The sequence below is a fragment of the Dermochelys coriacea genome, chromosome 3 (genome assembly GCF_009764565.3).
Source record: "Dermochelys coriacea isolate rDerCor1 chromosome 3, rDerCor1.pri.v4, whole genome shotgun sequence".
NCBI classification, from domain to species: domain Eukaryota; kingdom Metazoa; phylum Chordata; order Testudines; family Dermochelyidae; genus Dermochelys; species Dermochelys coriacea.
In genome coordinates, this window is record NC_050070.1 from 109364601 (window position 1) to 109384644 (window position 20044).

The window sequence follows — 20044 nt, forward strand, 5'->3', positions numbered from 1 at the left end:
GTGTGTGTGTGCGGGGGGGATCTCTGATGCGTGCACCCCTGGGGCAGCGTGTGGTGTGTGTGTGGGGGGGGATCTCTGATGCGTGCACCCCTGGGGCAGCGTGTGGTGTGTGTGTGTGTGCGGGGGGATCTCTGATGCGTGCACCCCTGGGGCAGCGTGTGGTGTGTGTGTGTGCGGGGGGGGTCTCTGATGCGTGCACCCCGGGGCAGCGTGTGGTGTGTGTGTGTGTGGGGGGGGATGTCTGATGCGTGCACCCCTGGGGCATCGTGTGGTGTGTGTGTGCGGGGGGGGGTCTCTGATGCGTGCAGCCCGGGGCAGCGTGTGGTGTGTGTGTGTGCGGGGGGGGGATTTCTGATGCGTGCACCCCGGGGCAGCGTGTGGTGTGTGTGTGTGTGGGGGGGGGATTTCTGATGCGTGCACCCCTGGGGCAGCGTGTGGTGTGTGTGTGTGTGCGGGGGGGGGGTCTGTGATGTGTGCACCCTGGGGCAGTGTGTGGTGTGTGTGCGGGGGGGGATCTCTGATGCGTGCACCCCTGGGGCAGCATGTGCTGTGTGTGTGCGGGGGGGGGATCTCTGATGCGTGCACTCCTGGGGCAGCGTGTGGTGTGTGTGTGTGGGGGGATCTCTGATGCGTGCACCCCGGGGCAGCGTGTGGTGTGTGTGTGGGGGGGGATCTCTGATGCGTGAACCCCTGGGGCAGCGTGTGGTGTGTGTGTGTGTGCGGGGGGGATCTCTGATGCGTGAACGCCTGGGGCAGCGTGTGGTGTGTGTGTGTGTGCGGGGGGGATCTCTGATGCGTGCACCCCTGGGGCAGCGTGTGGTGTGTGTGTGTGCGGGGGGGGATCTCTGATGCGTGCACCCCTGGGGCAGCGTGTGGTGTGTGTGTGTGCGGGGGGGGATCTCTGATGCGTGCACCCCTGGGGCAGCGTGTGGTGTGTGTGTGCGGGGGGGGGTCTCTGATGCGTGCACCCCGGGGCAGCGTGTGGTGTGTGTGTGTGGGGGGGGGGGATGTCTGATGCGTGCACCCCTGGGGCAGCGTGTGGTGTGTGTGTGCGGGGGGTCTCTGATGCGTGCACCCCCGGGGCAGCGCGTGGCGGGTGGGGAAGGGGGGTGTCTCCGAGGCGCTGCGTGTCTCCGGCTGGGGTGTCGCGAGCAGGGTGCGCGCTGGGCAGGGGGTGCCCCTAGCTGCCTGTGCTCTCTGTCCTGCTGGTGTTTTGGGGGCCAGGTCACCGCTGCCGGCTGGCGCTGCGCGGCGTCCGAGGGGAGAGTCCCGGGGCGGGGGCGGTCCGCCAGCCGCCCCGTCGCGAGTCGCCGCCCGCTGAAGAATCCGCGGCCCGGCGGAAGCCCTGAGGCCGCGCCGCTGTCCGGGGCGGCCGGGCCGAGCGCAGCGAGGGGGCCGTGGGCAGCGCAGGGGCTGGTTGTCGGCAGGGTGGGCCCGCGCGCAGCCCCCGGCCGCTCTCTGCCGCCGCGTGGGTGGGACTGGAGAGGCAGGGCGCGGCGGCGCGCGGGAGGGAGCCGGGGCTGAGCAGGGGCCGCCGCGCGCGCGGGACGCTGCGTGTGTCTGCGGTGGGGCAGAGGCTGCGGCACTGCGCGGGGCGCGCGAGCCAGGCAGCGAGACGCGGGCGGTGGTTGGCAGCCGGCGCAGCGGAGCCGCCCGGGAATGTCCACATGTGAGTTTCGTCTCCCGGCGCTTTCCGCCGTGGGCCGAGGGGGGTTAGCGCTGCGGAACGGGTTGGGAAGGGCCGGCGCAGCGGCCAAGCGCCTTGTCCCCGGTGAAGGAGAGTCCGGCCGGACAGCGCGCCTGGCTCCTGTGGGCTTTGTTGTGTGCACACAGCTAGGGCCTGCCGCGCCGTCTGTGTGTGCGCACTTGCCAGCACATGCTGCTTGGCCACGAGCTGCATTTGCCCAGGGGATGGTCCGTGAGATCCGGAGGGGAGGGGTGTTGGTTTAATAGCGTCGGCGTGAAGGCAGACGCCCCTCTTTCCTTTGGACGCTGCCAGGGGGGCGCTGCGAAAGGAAACAAAGCCCCTCCCGCCCTTCGTGTGCTCTGCGTGGGGCGCCGCGTGCTCGCGCCTTCCCGGTGGCTGGGGCCCAAAGTTGAGCTCTCTCAAAGCGGAGTTCGCATCCAAGAAGCAGATCGGCGAGAGGTACTTTTTCTCGCCAGCAAGGTACTGTGCCAAAAATAGGAAGGAACAGAAGGGAGAAGGAGGGGTCAGGCGGAATAAAAATTTAAGTCCCCCTCCGCCCCGTTCCCCCACGGTCTCCTACTGGGGAGAGATCGCTGCATTCCCGCAGCTTTTCGGAGGGAGAGAAAGGGCACCTTCCCAAAGGGTTCGTAGCCGCTATCTTTGCTAATCTACCCGGGCCAGGGATCAGCCCTTTCCAATTGTGTTGAGTCTTGGGCAGATTCCCAGGTAGGCTCCTTTGCTTTGCTGACATGCACACAGGGGCTGTTGGAATCGGTGCTTCTCTAGCACGTTCGCACCTGGTGATACAGAGCCTCTGCTTGGGACTGACGGAGAGCGAGGATCCAGGCGCAAAGGGTAGCTTTCTTTTACAGCACAAGGTAAAGCAAAGCGAGAAGAGTTTATGACTAACGAACAAACGTTGCACGAACACCGTGCTCCCGCGTTAGTAATGTGCGGCATGCTGGTAACTTAAAACGCTAGAAAATTCATTTTGGAGGGGAATCCAAGGACCAAGAAAATAGCGGATACGTACAAATGACACGTTTTAAATTAAAGTGTGTATGCGTCACTGGCGGAAGATGAAGGTATTTTCTAGTCGGATTTCTGGCTGGCTCTCAGCACTCTACAAAACGAACGTTTTAAATGGCATTGTCTGAAGTTAGCAATTTACAACTAAAAATGAGGTAGAATTGCAATGTACTCTTTTGTTAGTGTGCAGGAACTAAAACGCTAAGTAGTTGTCTCTCACTTGTTGCAATATAACTCCATAGGGGTTACATCATAAAATATTTTTGTTTCATAATTTAAATGAGATGTTTTGAAACTGATGGTATCTCTTTCTAAATTTTAAACTGTAAACAGCATATTTTTTCTTAACAGTTTCATCCATGTCAAAGAGCAAAGAAAATCCAGTCAATCTGCCTAGGGCAGAATTCACATCCCACTCTGGAGAACTCTGCGCCGGTTTTGAACAAGGTGCATGCAGATAATGTCCAACATGTTCTGTAGATGAGGTATTGGTGCATGAACCAAAGATTATTGGATTATTTAGGAGTAGTATGTATTTTACTCCAAAGTTGTGTGCTTCCAAAAATATGCTGGTGTTGCTTTAGCTGGATATTGTATATACAATGTGGGATTTTTGGTAGTTAGATTTAGCAAGACAAGCACTAAATTGGTCTTGAACTATGTCAAATTACCACCCCATTTATGGTTTAGATAAATTACGTTACATTTTTGCTCTTCCAGAATGAATTGTGAATACACCCATTGTCTCCTGCGTCATAGGAAATAGGAGTACAGTAGCTATGGTTTGCATAAAGTTGGTAGCTAGAGTGCTCAACTGGTTATGTCAGAGCAGTCTCTAAAATTGTCTTTTCACTGAAAAATTCGGTAATGCTTTTGTTAGCCATTGTAGACTGCATTTAATATTCTGCAGAGCATTTACATCGCCAGAGGGATAACTGATAGTTGTTAAAAACATGTATAAAAGGATAACTGTAGTGGGATTACATCCAGTTATGAGATAGTTGCTAACTACAATATATTGAGCCAAATTCTGCTTTAGCTGCATGGATTTCTCTGGGATCACATGCATGTAACTAAGTGAAGACCGAATCAGACTCACTGTTCTGAATTTTGTCTAAGTTTTAAAGAGAGTGAGAGAGAGATCACTTTGAGCCATGTTCACAATTGTAGTGAATCTGGTTGTTAGAGGCAGAAATTATCTGAATCTTTACTCCTCTGTAACAGTCATTCTTGTTACAGTTTACAGTATTTATTTAATCCTTGGAGGGTTTTATTACATTACTATCCCCATATTCTAGTCTCTCCATTAGTTATGAACAGGGTCCTACCAAATTCAAAGCCATGAAAAACACATCATGGACTGTGAAATCTGGTTTCCCCCCATAAATCTGTTCTTTTGTGTGCTTTTACCCAATACTATGCAGATTTCATGGGAGAGACCAGCATTTCTCGCATTGGGGGTCCTGATCCAAAAGGGAGTTGCAGGGGAATCACTAAAGTTATTTTAGGGGGGTTGCAGTATTGCCACCCTTACTTCTGCGCTGCCTTCACAGTTGGGCCGGACAGAGAGCAGTGGCTGTTGGCTGGGTGCCCAGCTCTGAAGGCAGCACCCCACCAGCAGCAATAGTGCCATCCTTATTTCTGTACTGCTGCTGGTGGCAGCTCTGCCTTCAGAGCTGGGCGCCTGGCCAGCAGCTGCTGCTCGACCACCTAGCTCTGATGGCAGCACCACCGCCAGCAGCTGTGCAGAAATAAGGGTAGCAGTACCAGAACCCCGCTTACAATAACCTTATGACATGCCCCCCCCCACTCCTTTTTGGGTCAGGACCCCATAATTACAACGCTGAAATTTCAGATTTAAATATCTGAAATAATGAAATTTACGATTTTAAAAATCCTGTGACCACGAAATTGACCAAAATGGATGTGAATTTGGTAGGGCCCTAGTTATGAATGTTAAGGAGGAAAATGCAGCCCTTCTTGCTCTCTAAGATGTCTCCAAAGTGGAAGATACTATTTTTCACTAATTATTCACTAATTTGCTTGTTGAATTATTCATTTGCTATTTAGGCTCATGTTTTAGATTTTAATAACCATTAATAATCAATAGAATTATTAATAAATATTATTTGCATTAAATTGACATGTTAGTATTTTAGCATATTTAGCACTTTTATAGAACTTTTAATTTGTAATTCTCTTTATAAATATTTAGTGCTTAATGTTAATATTTGCCTTTAGTTCCGTTATTCCATTTCAGAATAGCCTGGTAATTGGAGAAGTCATATTGTGAAAGTATCTGAGACAGCAGTTTCTTCTGTACTTAATCTGCAGTGCTGTTGCTGCTGTTTTAATATGGCAAGAGAGGAAGTCCAAATGATTGAGCCATTTGTGCTTTGGGAGTAACTTGATGTAAGTCTGAGATGCCACTAGTAAACAATCAAAGCAGGCACTGATTTACAGTGTGGTCCATAGTTTGTGACTGGTGTCCACAGGTACATTATGAGTTGTCGCTGATCTTCCAAAGGTGCAAGGTACGACAGCATCTGCCATGCAATGTTCTAAAATAGTTCAATGTGGGCCATTCTTTCCAGTGTAGGTTTAAGCCAGGAAGTTTTTTTGTTGGGTTCCGCAATGAGGAGTTTGTTTGAAACGTTAGATTATCCCAGAATTCTTTCCAATGTGCTTCAGGATTGAATGAAAACGCTTTAAAAGCTATAGTCCAATCCCCCAAAAGGCTTGCTGGATTTCAGACCCTTTTTTGGAAGGTTCAGGTGGTCCTCATGAATTGGTAAGTTCAGGTTGGCCATGGGTTGACTGTACTCCCAAAATGTACGTTTCTCTCTGGATTTTAGCAAAAAGAAAAGGAGTACTTGTGGCACCTTAGAGACTAACAAATTTATTAGAGCATAAGCTTTCGTGAGCTACAGCTCACTTCATCGGATGCATTTCGAAATGCATCTGATGAAGTGAGCTGTAGCTCACGAAAGCTTATGCTCAAATAAATTTGTTAGTCTCTAAGGTGCCACAAGTACTCCTTTTCTTTTTGCGAATACAGACTAACACGGCTGCTACTCTGAAATCTGGATTTTAGGTGAGGGTATATGTGCTAGAGTGGGCAACCATTGAATAAGTGTTGATTTTAATGTTCCAGTTATGGTTCTCGTTGCAGCATTAAGCTGCGCAACCAGAGATTTGGTATATGAGCTATCTGCCCAGACTGGTGTACAATAGTCAGCAGTCAAGTATACTAGTGCTAGAGTTGTTCAAAGTGTCTGTGCATTGGCACTTAGCTCACAGAAGTCTCAAGAGTGTTAATGTGTATACAGCACTTTGAAGATATACAGATATGATGGAGATAAAACCAGGTTTCTTTCAAGTCCAGCAGAATTGTTCTGATTGTTTCACAGACCAGTAATGCTATCTCTACTCAATAATTCAGCCTGATGGCTGTGTGAAATCTACTGGTATTAGTGAAAGTCCTGTGCATCATGCTAAAATTTTACTCTGTTTGTGCCTGCCATTAAATATTCAACACTTTGTTCTTGTAGAAACAGCAGTATCTTCCTATATTTGAAATAGAAGATATCCTTTTACAGTCACCACCTCAACTGGCAAATGTTGAGGTTTTAATTGTATCCCTGTATATATGATTTATTTTGCTGTCTAAACATGATAGCTTCTCATCAACAATAACTTTCTAGGGGAATATTTAGGGAATCTGTATGTGCATGAAACTTATTTTTTGCATACTGTACAGCTCCCAAAGTCTTGGCATTCTGTTGTCTGAGATGCTAACAAGAATTTATGGACCACTGAGTTGGAGGACAATATTTCTATTGTGTAGTAATCTGCTTATTCTGCTGTGTCTGGCTTCATCAAAGAGATTCTTGTATTTCAGAGCCCTGAATGTTCTGTGCTTGTCTTTAAAACTTTTAAAGTTTAATTTTACCATATCTCAGAAAATAAATCAGCTTCAAGTTAATAATTTAACAAAACTTTCAATAAAGAATTGGACCTTATTGTAGTCAGATACTTATATTAGAGAACACCAGTTAGGTTTTCCTACAATCCATTCACAGCAGTTAATCTCATGAAATGTTATTTACCTAGGTCTGTAGCATATGATTCAGAGGACTGATTTGAAGAACTATTACTTTTAAACTTGCAACATTAGTTGTTTCATTACAGTTGATTATTTTAGGATGCTTACTCATCTAGGCTTGTTGGTGTTTAATTTTTTTTCTTTCAAAAGCTAGAAGAGCCATTAGTGGACAAGATTTTAAATTTACCCCCAGCTTTCACTATCAGTTTTAAAGCAATAAATGTGGAGTGGGGAAAAAAAAAGATTTCTATATGTTTAAAAAGGTCAGGTTTTTATGATATGTGTTTTAACTGCCTATATTTTTTCCTCTCATTCACCTCCCTCACATTCACAGCCTGACAAATGGCATTAAAGTTCATCCAAAATGTCTTTTGGGTCAATTTATTTAATATTTCACTATCCTGACAGACATTTGTGTGTGATGTTTTTTCGTTACTGTTAGTTCAATGTTCTTGCCAGTCCATCCTATTTCCTTCATCCCCCTGTCCCCTCAGTATAACTGAATAATTTCTTACTGGAAAAAGGCCAGTTATAGGCTATCATTACAAAATAGGATGGGAATGAAGTTGGTCAATATAATATGTGAGCTGTGTTTCACTTTTTTGTTGTTGCTTGTTGCTGAGTTGTTGCATAAAAAGAGAAAGCAATATAATAGGTTACAATTAATTTTGGATCCATGATTTTATCTCCATAGTAAAGGTTGGGACCAAGTTCCATTATAAGCCTTATTTCTTGCTTGTCCAGCTTCCACATACCATAATTTTAACTAGGAACATTTTGATTTGGCCTAAAAATTGTCATATATGCTTTAAAAGCAAAGGAATGTAAATAGAATTGAGCAAACTATTTTTGTATTTATTGTATTAAATATCAAGAGTCTAATTTATTTTAGTGAGAGTAGGATTGGGCCTCTGGACACTGACAGACAGAAAATACTACCTTTTAAGTTAAGGTTCCTATTTACTGTACAATATGTAAACCAAGGTATGTTATAGCTATAAAAACCTTAAGACTGAAAAGTGTCAGAAAGCACTTTTATGGGAAGAAAGGTAAATATTCAAATGCACTCTTCATATTGTCTATAATACATGTCAGTGAGTTGCAAATTCCAAAAAGAACCTTAACTCCACCCATATTCCTGCCCAGTCTCAACATATAGACCATATCCCTCTTACATCATCCACCCTACATGTTTTGAATATGGGCTACAAACTGTCATAAACAACCACTCACCCACCATGCATGGCCCACAGACCCAACCACAGTCCATCTTCTGGCTTGCCTGTCTGTTATCAGAGATATGAACACCTTGTCTTTTACCCTCCATATAAAGACCAGAGACAACACTCTCTTTTAAAGCAAGATCTAAGGAACTCTATATTTTTCAGCTGCTGGTGTAATAATAGCAATATCTTAAATATTACTGAAAAAATCAAGTTTTGGCTTGTTTAAAGGTTTCCTAAGCTGTTGCTTTCTTGCTTCATAGGATGTCACCTGTGAGTGATATGTGGTGCTATCACTGGAAACGGAAGCTGCCACACTTTCTGTATTTATTTACTACCTACGTGATATGTGTGCAGGATTTGGGTAAGTGAGCGAACTATCATCTCTTTCCAATAAAAAGATCATGGGCCCAGTTTTGGTGAATAAGAGCTATCCTTATGTATGGCTGTATTATGTATTTCTGTTACTTTCGCAATTTAATATTTTGATTACGTTGTAATTTGATAGTTTAATTTATGTTTTATGCTATTGCCAAGGTTCAGTTTCTGTTTTTGAAATACTATTTCATTCATCCATCCCTGTGGATTTTTTTTTTCAGCTAGTTGTGCAACTTGACTTTATTTGCTTGACTCTTTCTTCTGATTTTTCTTTGTAAGTTCTTGCATCTCTCCTGATTTTCTCATTCATTTCTGAGTCCTCTATTGAAAGAATAAGGTGTGATACTTAAATATTTTCCAGATTTGGGGGTGGGCATGTGTGTGTGTAATGTAGTGACTCTTCACATCACAAATAAGTTGATCTTAAAACCTGTAAATGAAAGATGATGATTAATTTTAAAATAGTTTGTGCACATGCAGTTTGAATGATATAAAATATATAAATGATATGATATACATGATATAAAATGATATAAAAATTGCTTCAAAAATCCATAGAACAATCATATACTGTACATGACATTTAATTAAAATATTAAGTCTCAGTCTTTGTCAGCCTGTATAAACTGGTGAGTGCAGAATTTTGTAATATTTTGAAATTATTGTCTGTAAACTGAAAACCTAGAGATTTGATTTACTAAATGTCTTTACCTGACCATCAGTGCAGAAAGTATTTTAGGAGTTTCAGCTGCTTTGTTGGAAAAGCCTCTGCAGTTTACCCGACAGTTCTTGAGCATAAGAAAACCTTGGAGCAGATTGTGGCATGCTAATTCCATATCAAATGGGAAATTTTCCAGTTACTAACTTCCCATTGGAAAGACCATACTAAATCTGAAAAACAGGGTGGAATATATAGAGATGTTCTGTTTTTTAAAAAAACAAACAAGTAAAGAACTTTGAAATTTAATCGGAGGTTATGTATTTGTTAAACTTTCCAAGCTGCACATTCATAGTTCCAATTGCACAACAGTTTAAGTGATGTACTTTTTAAACCTAGATAAAATATTATAGACAGAAGCCTACATTTGGGGTCAGACTGTCTGCTGTAGCTGATTAGTGCTTAGCACAACTGGGGTGTGCAAAGGTCCTATGTGAATCCCATTGATCTTGAGCTCTCCAGCTGCCAGTCTGGTCCTTAGAGCTGTCCCCCAGCTGGTTTATTTTACACTAATTTTCATCAGCTGTTTAGTGGGCCCTGTGTCTGGCAGTTGTGGAATGCTGGGGCATAAGGAGGCCTCAGCCAGTCTCCCTGAGCTGGTCACTGGGAGGGTTCAGAGCCACTACAACAGCTCTGTTCCATTGCAGGATCCCTCATTTACAGGGGCCTATATGCTAGCAGCTGGCTACACCAACTCTAAGGTTGCTTAATGTCAGTGGAGTGGTACAAAAAAGCCAAAATGCATTTGATAATCAGAGAGACCAGGTGGGTGAGATAATATTGTTTATGGGACCAACCTCTGTTGGTGAGAGACAAGCTTTCGAGCTTACACAGAGCTCTTCTTCATGTCACCATCAGAAATAGGTACAATAAAAGATATTACCTCACCCACCTTGTCTCTCTCATATCCTGGGACCAACACAGCTACAACAACACTGCATACTTGTTAATCGGGTATTTTGTTTTGAAATCCACTGATCTGATACTTGTCAATTTTTATGTTTCTGTTTTGTTTTGTTTCTCCTGTCTTTTGGCTAAAAAGAAAACCTCTGTTTTATGTGTTAACCCCTTTATTGCTATTCGAATGTGAATGTGTGTAGGCAGGAGTTTTCTATTGTACATTTACTTTTCAATTAATGGAACATCAGATCATCAGACACTTTAGATAGGATAGCCAGAAATAAACAATTTCAATAGACAGATATGTTTGCAGTTCAGCAAAGAAGCAGGTCACAAGCAAAATTTGTTGTTGACGCTCTGTTGAAATGAAAATGAGACATCTCGTGTGATATCATTTCTATGGACCTATCTTCAGACCCTTGGGTTTTCATTTTTAATGCTGTCCTTGCAACTCACAGGTGTGTTTCTTCTTTGTTAGGCCATAAACTAGAGTTGCAATATACTAACCTTCTCCCCATATCTTTGTACTTTTTAATAGAAGTATTGCTATTTGAGGTGTACTAAGCAGATGATAGCAGCCCTTTTAATGCATTACAGATTCTTTGCCATGTTTTTTCTTTTTACTAAAGATGTATGTCAGTTTGGCTTTGGACATATGTGGTATCCAGAATGTTAATGTTAGCTTAAATACTACTGAAGTTAATGGAATAGAATAAATGCCATAAAATCTCACATTCAGCCAACTTCACTAGTGATCTGTAATCTCAGAAAGCTATTGATTTTTTGCACTTTGACTAGCAGAGGTTAGATATGTGGAAGGATGATGATAATCAGATGCCTTTCTCATGGATTAACTATAGGGCTGGTAGTCAAGGCAAAAAAAGTCAGTCATTCCTTTGTCGAGGCACAAATTCAAAAATAATAATTTTACAGTGAGAGCTTTGATTGCATAAGGATGCAGGATCAGGCTTGTTTTCAGAAAGAAAACTCAAGGGAGGAATAAACACATCAGAAAACCTATAATAGTAGCAGAATTGTTTCTAAATAGAATGTTTGTTCAGAGTTTTCTGTGATGTGTCAGCAGCTATTTAAGGTGAACAGCTCCTTTTTTCTGAATTGGCTAGTTAAATGCAAACATACTGAAAGACAAGTGCAATAGCTCAGTGAATTACCCTAATATAGACCTGCTCAAAAGCACACTGAAGTCAATGGAAACACTCCCAAAGATTCATAGATTTTAAGGCCAGAAGGGACCTCTAATCATCTAGTCTGACCTTCAGTCTAACATAGGCTATGTGTTACCAGATTTGCCCATTACTTTGGGGTATGCTTATTTATTAGGGTTACTCTTCTGGGGGGAGGGGAGTTCTGTAATTCTATTAATGTACTGCTTATGCCACTTGTGTGTTCATATGGAACTCTACTCCTTCCTTCTGCAAGTCCCCTCCCAATGGAACTATTCTGTAGGACCTAGGTTCCCCAGGGCTGGATTCCTCCAGCCCTAGAACCAGATGAACATGGACACACACACATGCACAGACTAACAGAGCAAGTCTGAGCAGACCGGGTCAATCAGCACTTTCAAGCTGTCACCCTTATATGCCCCTGGGCTCAATAGGCTGGGCCAGGCAGCACTTTCAAGCTACAACCTTTATATGCCACAGGTTTAGCACATCCCTATCCCCACTTTCACGTCACAATTGTACTGGTAGTAACTCACTTGATGAGCAAACCCCAAAGTATTTTGGGTACTACAGGGATCTTTAGCTTATGTAAAAAGCGTTGCTGCAGAGTAAATGAGGAAGCTAAAAACACAAAAGAGTAAAGTTCAGAGAGAGAGAGAAGCAACCAGCTTAACTATAAAAGTTTTTATTGAATAATAGTGATAATTACATAAGGAGAGCCTAAACCAACATAAGTTACATTATTAAAGGTTAATACTTGAGGTAGAAAAGAAAACAGAAAGAAAGAGAGAGGGATCTCATCCACTCCATGAGGCTTGAACTGGTTGGGGTTCCCAGGTGAGGTGGTAGCTCAGGGTCCTGAATGCTGGAGGCAGGCAGAGCCCCCAGCACAATCAGTCAGGAAATGGAGTCCCAGTGAAACTGAGACAGAGTTTGGGTCCATGAATTACTTGGGCATAGGTAGGGGGTTTTGTAGAGAAACAACAATGGTTCAAGGGAGAGCGCTAGATTTTTTTTTATGGGTAAACTGATGACTTAAGGGTTTTCTTTAGGCTAGAGAATCGGAGCTGATCATTCTTGGCTATGGGTGCTGTTTTCTTCCACGGAGCTCACAGTGCAACTAGGCTGCTTCAGTATTTTGGATATCAATCAAGGATTCATTACTAGAATTGATCTGATAACTGCTGAGCTGGGTGTGTGCAAGCATAGGTTCATTAACATCTGGAGCAGAGATCCCTCATGATGCAGTGCTTCCCCGGTTTTCTGGTCCCATAGTTCAGTGCGGTTCTCTGTTTTCCATTCTGTATGCTAATGGAGATGTCTCCCTGTCCCATCTTTCATGCAGATGAGGCTAGGAGATTTGCCTCTGTTCTCCATTCTGTATGCTAATGCAGATGTCTTAATCTTGTCACCCTTGTCAGGAGGATCTAGGTGTGTCTCCCAACGCCCTCCATGCTCTCTGCAAGTCTTTTCTCTAATCGGTTTTGGTTCAAGCAGAGACTGGTGGGGGATGTCTTTTTCATGAGTCAGAAAGGCTGGATATTGCGCCCTGGTTCCCCAAGAATACAGACCTGGCTGGTATCAAGTTGGACTTTCCTGAATTAATTCTGTTTCAATTAAAGCATGTCTTTTTTGCAAAAACTTGCAATCTTGATATACAATGTGCTTTGGATCAGGTCCTGGAAGATCATGGGACAAATCCTCAGCTGCTGTAAATTGTCATAGATTATTGACTTTCAATGGAGCTATGGCAATTTACACCCACTGAGGATCTGTATTTACCAACAGGGTGAGAAATAGTGTAAGTCAGCCAGTTTGAGATATACAAATAGGTCAACATGTCTCCTGTAATTTGGGCAACTGGACCATTGGGCAACTGAACCATTGGGTACCATACAGTGCTCTTAAAAATCAGTATAAAGAACAAACCAAAACAAAAAACACCTAATTTAAACTTAAGGAAGTGCACTTTCCACTTCTTTTAAAGTGTAGAAATGCACATGAAATGTCATTCCCAATATCCTGAACTCTGTTCTGTTCTACCCTATGCACCTGTTGCATCTTGCATGTAGGAGAGCAATGTTATGAGGAGTGTGGCCTAGTAGCTAGGGCACAGAAGACCTGGTTTCTATTCCTGGCTCTGCCACGAGATTGCTGGGTGGCTGTGCGGAAGTCACATCCCCACTCTGTGCCTTACTTTCCACATCTGTAAAAATGATCATTAGCTCCCTTATAAAGTGCTTTGAGATCTACTGATGAAAAACACTATGAAAGAGCTGGTTGCTGTGGTGATGATGATAATAGAGTTTTTAAGAAGAATGGCTTAAATCCATCCCATTTATGTAGCTGAGGGCCTCTGGATTCCCTGGCTTTGTATTTGTACAATATGTACAGTGTGTAATATGTAAGTTAATCCCCTGAACACTGACATAAAATCAACCTGAATTTTGGTTCAGTGTTTAGGAAATTGGGAGATCCATATACATTATATTTGTATATTATATATATACACAGTATGACAATGTTCTTTGCCATAGAAACCCTACATGCATTTGGGAAATTATACTGAATGGTTGACTTAAATAAGGACATTTTTAGTGAAGAGATGTAAAAGTCTGTCTTTTTACAGTAATCTCTTAAAAGATCTCTTAAACATCTTAAATAAGGCAGAAGTAGTTTGATATAGTGAAGTAAAAACATTGCGGGTTAATTGCCTTGGAAATATATAATTAACCTTTCAACAAGAGTTCAGTTAGACCACTTCTCAGTTGTTCTAGTTGCGGATGCATAGGAAGATGTCCGGTGTTTAGGATAGGATTGTTTCCTGATTTTGGTAGCTCTGTGGATTGTAACACAGGAGCAGAACCAAGGTTGTTTAGGTGACCGTAAATGTATGTTTATAACTGCATATTTGCTTTCTAATTAATTTTTTTAAGTATAATCTCTTCATTGAATTTCCAACTTTTCTAATATTTCTGTCTTTTGAGGACTTGCTACATCTTCTTAAGAATTTTTATCACTTTAAGTAAATGCTATAAATCTACAACCTTACCTACAGCTTAATCATTTTAATGTTATACAGGACGTGAAAAAGATATTTTAAAAATAAACATACATAGAAGGAAACTATAGTTACAGTAATTCCATACTATATCCCCTACTTGTGCTATTATGGAACCATTGTGTTGCAGCTGATATCACCCAACCTCTGATAGGGGCTGATCTGAAGCCCTTTAATGTCAGTAGCCATCTTTCCATTGACTTCAGTCTTTCAGCTGACTTCCATTGACCTCAAACCTGAGGTAGCTGAACTTTGTGACTTTGTCCTCATCCATAACTATTTCACATTTGGGGACAATGTATACCTTCAAATCAGCGGCACTGCTATGGGTACCTGCACGGCCCCACAGTATGTCAACATTTTTATGGCTGACTTAGAACAGCGCTTCCTCAGCTCTCGTCCCCTAATGCCCCTACTCTACTTGCACTACATTGATGACATCTTCATCATCTGGACCCATGGAAAAGAAGCCCTTGAGGAATTCCACCAGGATTTCAACAATTTCCATCCCACCATCAACCTCAGCCTGGACCAGTCCACACAAGAGATCCACTTCCTGGACAGTACAGTGCTAATAAGCAATGGTCACATAAACACTACCCTATATCGGAAACCTACTGACCGCTATTCCTACCTACATGCCTCTAGCTTTCATCCAGATCATACCACTCGATCCATTGTCTACAGCCAAGCTCTATGATACAACCACATTTGCTCCAACCCTTCAGACAGAGACAAACACCTACAAGATCTCTATCACGCATTCTTACAACTACAATACCCACCTGCTGAAGTGAAGAAACAGATTGAGAGAGCCAGAAGAGTACCCAGAAGTCACCTACTACAGGACAGGCCCAACAAAGAAAATAACAGAACACCACTAGCCATCACCTTCAGCCCCCAACTAAACCTTTCCAATGCATCATCAAGCATCTACAATGTATCCTGAAGGACGACCCATCACTCTCACAGATCTTGGGAGACAGGCCAGTCCTTGCTTACAGACAGCCCCCCAACCTGAAGCAAATACTCACCAGCAACCACACACCACACAACAGAACCACTACTAACCCAGGAACCTGTTCTTGCAACAAAGCCCGTTGCCAACTGTGTCCACATATCTATTCAGGGGACACCATCATAGGGCCTAATCACATCAGCCACACTATCAGATGCTCGATCACCTGCACATCTACCAATGTGATATATGCCATCTTGTGCCAGCAATGCCCCTCTGCCATGTACATTGGTCAAACTGGACAGTCTCTACGTAAAAGAATGAATGGACACAAATCAGACGTCAAGAATTATAACATTCAAAAACCTGTTGGAGAACACTTCAATTTCTTTGATCACTTGATTACAGACCTAAAAGTTGCAATTCTTCAACCAAAAAACTTCAAAAACAGACTCCAACGAGAGACTGCTGAATTGGAATTAATTTGCAAACTGGATACAATTAACTTAGGCTTGAATAGAGACTGGGAGTGGATGGGTCATTACACAAAATAAAGCTATTTCACCATGTTTATTCTCCCACCCCACCCCCACTGTTCCTCAGATGTTCCTGTCAACTGCTGGAAATGGCCCACCTTGATTATCACTACAAAAGGTTTTTTCCCCCCCGCTCTCCTGCTGGTAATAGCTCACCTTAAGTGATCACTCTGGTTACAGTGTGTATGGTAACACCCATTGTTTCATGTTCTCTATGTATATAAATCTCCCCACTGTATTTTCCACTGAATGCATCCGATGAAGTGAGCTGTAGCTCACGAAAGCTTATGCTTAAATAAATTTGTTAGTCTCTAACGTGCCACAAGTACTCCTTTTCTTTTTGCAAATACAGACTAACACGGCTGCTACTCTGAAAGTTGACTTCAGTGGGTTTTCAGTAAGATCCTTAGAGTAAGATGTAGGGAGAAGAGTATCTGTGTGTCATGTGATATCACAGGTAGTGGTGTTCTTTGGAGTGTAGGGAACCATGTTCCTCTTTCCAATGGCTATTTAAAAATATTTATTATTTGAACGTAAGAATGGCCTTACTGCGTCAGACCAAGGGTCCATCTAGCCCAGTATCCTGTCTTCCAACAGTGGCCAGTGCCAGGTGCCCCAGAGGGAATGAACAGAACAGGTAATCATCAAGTGGTCCATCCCCTGTCGCTCATTCCCAGCTTCTGCAAACAGAGGTTAGTGACACCATTCCTGCCCATCCTGGCTAATAGCCATTGATGCAGCTATCCTCCATGAATTTATCTAGTTCTTTTTTGAACCCTGTTATGGTCTTGGCCCTCACAACATCCTCTGGCAAGGAGTTCCACAGGTTGACTGTGCATTGTGTGAAGAAATACTTCCTTTTATTTGTTAAACCTGCTGCCTGTTAATTTCATTTGGTAACCCCTAGTTCTTGTGTTATGAGAAGTAGTAAACAACACTTCCTTATCTACTTTCTCTACACCAGTCATGATTTTATAGACCTCAATCATACCTCCCCTTAGCAGTCTCTTGTCCAAGCTCAAAAGTCCGTTTTATTATTCTCTCCTTGTACAGAATCCGTTCCATACCCCTAATCATTTTTGTTGCACTTTTCTGAACGTTTTCCAAGTCCAATATATCTTTTTGAGATAGGGTGACCACATCTGCACCCAGTATTCAAGATGTGGGTATACCATGGATTTATATAGAGGCAACATGATATTTTCTGTCCTATTTCTATCCCTTTCTTAATTATTCCCAGCATTCTGTTCTCTTTTTTGACTGCTGCTGCACATTGCGTGGATGTTTTCCTAGAACTATCCACAATGAATCCAAGATCTTTCTTGAGTGGTAACAGCTAATTTAGACCCCATCATTTTATATGTATAATTGGAATTATGCTTTCCAATGTGCATTACTTTGCATTTATCAACATTAAATTTCATCTGGCATTTTGTAGCCCAGTCACCAGTTTTGAGAGATCCTTTTGTAGCTCTTTTCAGTCTGTCTGGCTCATAGAATCATAGAATATCAGGGTTGGGAGGGACCTCAGGAGGTCATCTAGTCCAACTCCCTGCTCAAAGCAGGACCAATCCCCAACTAAATCATCCCAGCTAGGACTTTGTCAAGCCTCACCGTAAAAACCTCTAAGGAAGGAGATTCCACCACATACCTAGGTAACGCATTCCAGTGCTTCACCATCCTCCGAGTGAAAAAGTTTTTCCGAATATCCAACCTAAACCTCCCCCACTGCAACTTGAGACCATTACTCCTTGATCTGTCATCTGCTACCACTGAGAACAGCCTAGATCCATCCTCTTTGGAACCCCCTTTCACGTAGCTGAAAACCGCTATCAAATCCCCGCTCATTCCTCTCTTTTGCAGACTAAATAATCCCAGTTCCCTCAGCCTCTCCTCATAAATCATGTGCTCCAGCCCCCTAATCATTTTTGTTGCCCTCCACTGGACTCTTTCCAATTTTTCTACACCCTTCTTGTAGTGTGGGGCCCAAAACTGGACACAGTACTCCAGATGAGGCCTCACCAGTGCCGAATAGAGGGGAATGATCTGCTGGCAATGCTCTTACTTGTACAGCCCCAAATGCTGTTAGCCTTCTTGGCAACAAGGGCACACTGTTGACTCATATCAAGCTTCTCGTCCACTGTAACCCTTTGGTCCTTTTCTGCAGAACTGCTGCCTAGCCACTTGGTCCCTAGTCTGTAACAGTGCATGGTATTCTTCCATCCTAAGTACAAGACTCTGCACTTGTCCTTGTTAAATGTCATCAGATTACTTTTGGCCCAGTCCTCTAATTTGTCTAGGTCCCTCTGTATCCTATCCCTATCCTCCAGTGTATTTACCACTCCTCCCAGTTTAATGTCATCTGCAAACTTGCTGAGGGTGCAATCCACGCCATCCTCCAGAGCATTAATGAAGGTATTGAACAAAACTGGCCCCAGGACCAAGCTTTGGGGCACTCCACTTGATACTGGCTGCCAACTAGACATGGAGCCATTGATCACTACCCGTTGAGCCCAATGGTCTAGCCAGCTTTCTGTCCACTTTATTGTCCATTCATCCAGGCCATACTTCTTTAACTTGATGGCAAGAATACTGTGGGAGACCATATCAAAAGCTTTGCTAAAGTCAAGGAATAACATGTCCACTGCTTTCCCCTCATTCACAGAGCCAGTTATCTCACCACAGAAGGCAATTAGGTTAATCAGGCATGACTTGCCCTTGGTGAATCTATGCTGACTGTTCCTGATCACTTTCTTGTCCTCAAAGTTTTAACTGTCTTTAGTAATTTTGTATCATCTGCAGATTTTGCCATCTCACTGTTTACCCCTTTTTCCAGATCATTTATGAATATGTTGAATAGGACTGGTCCCAGAACAGTCCTCTGGAGGACACCACTATTTACCTCTCACCATTCTGAAAACTGACCATTTATACCTACCCTTTGTTTCCTATCTTTAATCAATTACCAATCCATGAGAGGACCTTCCCTCTTATTCTGTGGCAGTTTACTTTGCGTAAGAGCCTTTGGTGAGGGACTTTGTCAAAGGCTTTCTGAAAATCTAAGTACACTATATCCACTGGATTCCCCCTTGTCCACATGCTTGTTGACCCCCTCAAAGAATTCTAGTAGATTGCTGAGGCATTATTTCCCTTTTTGTTTGTTTGTATTTTTCAAGGGAAAGGTTAGAGAAAAGAGGGTGCCCGGAAGGTCTCCGCTTCCCCATAACTTGAATAGAAATCAGTGAGGGGTCTGGATATACACAAACTGGGAGCCAGGTCAGGGTACGGGAGGGGTCATCCACATGTAAAAGAGCCAGGTACTAGTTTGGGATGAGACCCTATCCCCATATAAGGAATACAGGAGCCAAGTCTGGGGTGTCTGTGGAAGGTGGTGAGTGCAGCTAAAGGTGGGATTAGGGTGCCTACTTATATAAGGGTGAGGGACAGGTCTGGAGTTGAATGTCTCCCTCCCTCCCTCCATGAACAAAAGCCTGGTGAGAGCAAGTTTGGAGGAGACGGAACAAAGCAGAAAGCATGTGTATTAGCAGGGAAAGCTAGTACTGTGCCCCTACTGTGCAAATTGATTCAGCTTTATCTTTAACATACCTTTCTTGCCTACATAACTCAGGAAGTGTGTTCTGAACCAGCTTACCCTAAACAAGGGCCAAAGATCTTATCTCCGAGTGAGTGCTGAAATAACTAAAAGCAGAGTTGCTTATCTTTCTCCCTCCTGCCATGTGTGCAGTAAGGATTGAAGTGCCAAGATACTATCCAAAACAGTCAGTAATTCTACATATACGGCTGAGAGGCAGGGAATGATTTGATAATTTTATTACTAATAGTTTGCAAAAATTCTCTCCTGGCGTCACTGGGGTGGGGATAAGTGTGTATGTATTGGGTGGACGCTGTGTGTAAGTGGAAGTGACATTTCTGACTCATACACACAATGGGTACTTAGAAAGTTAGGAAACCTAAAGAAGTTTCAGTTAAAAAGGTATCTGCTTTCCCACTGGCTAGAGGAAGGATATTTAATTTCTTAACCCTCTCTCGAAAGATACCTTTTAACTGAAACTTCTTTAGGTTTCCTAACTTCCTAAATACTCGTGTGTATGAGTCAGAAATGTCACTTCCGCTTCCATGCAGCGTCCACCCAATATAATAATGTGCATATGTATATGGAAATTGAGAGGTTAGGTAGCATAATACCGAGATTCTCTCTAATCGTCCTGTAATACTTTCATTTATTTCCTTTCCCTGTTAATTTC

At 43.3% G+C, this 20044-nt stretch overlaps 1 protein-coding gene across 10 annotated transcripts in view; it reads left to right on the top strand.

Moving 5' to 3' along the window:
- The first annotated feature begins 1366 nt into the window (after nucleotides 1–1366).
- ADGRG6 (adhesion G protein-coupled receptor G6) overlaps nucleotides 1367–20044 on the top strand; it is a 158352-nt gene continuing 139674 nt past the window's right edge. For 4 of the 10 annotated variants that reach the window (XR_006280009.1, XM_038396397.2, XM_043511118.1 and 1 more), the window contains exons 1-2: nucleotides 1367–1669; nucleotides 8308–8408. Coding sequence is in view for 9 of the 10 variants with exons in the window: in XM_038396397.2 (XP_038252325.1) it covers nucleotides 1668–1669; nucleotides 8308–8408 (103 nt within the window). In the remaining variant the exon portion in view is untranslated. Of the gene's footprint in view, nucleotides 1670–1732; nucleotides 2168–2259; nucleotides 2566–3067; nucleotides 3164–5097; nucleotides 5129–8307; nucleotides 8409–20044 lie in introns of those variants that run through there. The other 6 variants (XM_043511117.1, XM_038396400.2, XM_043511116.1 and 3 more) reach the window with 6 other exon arrangements.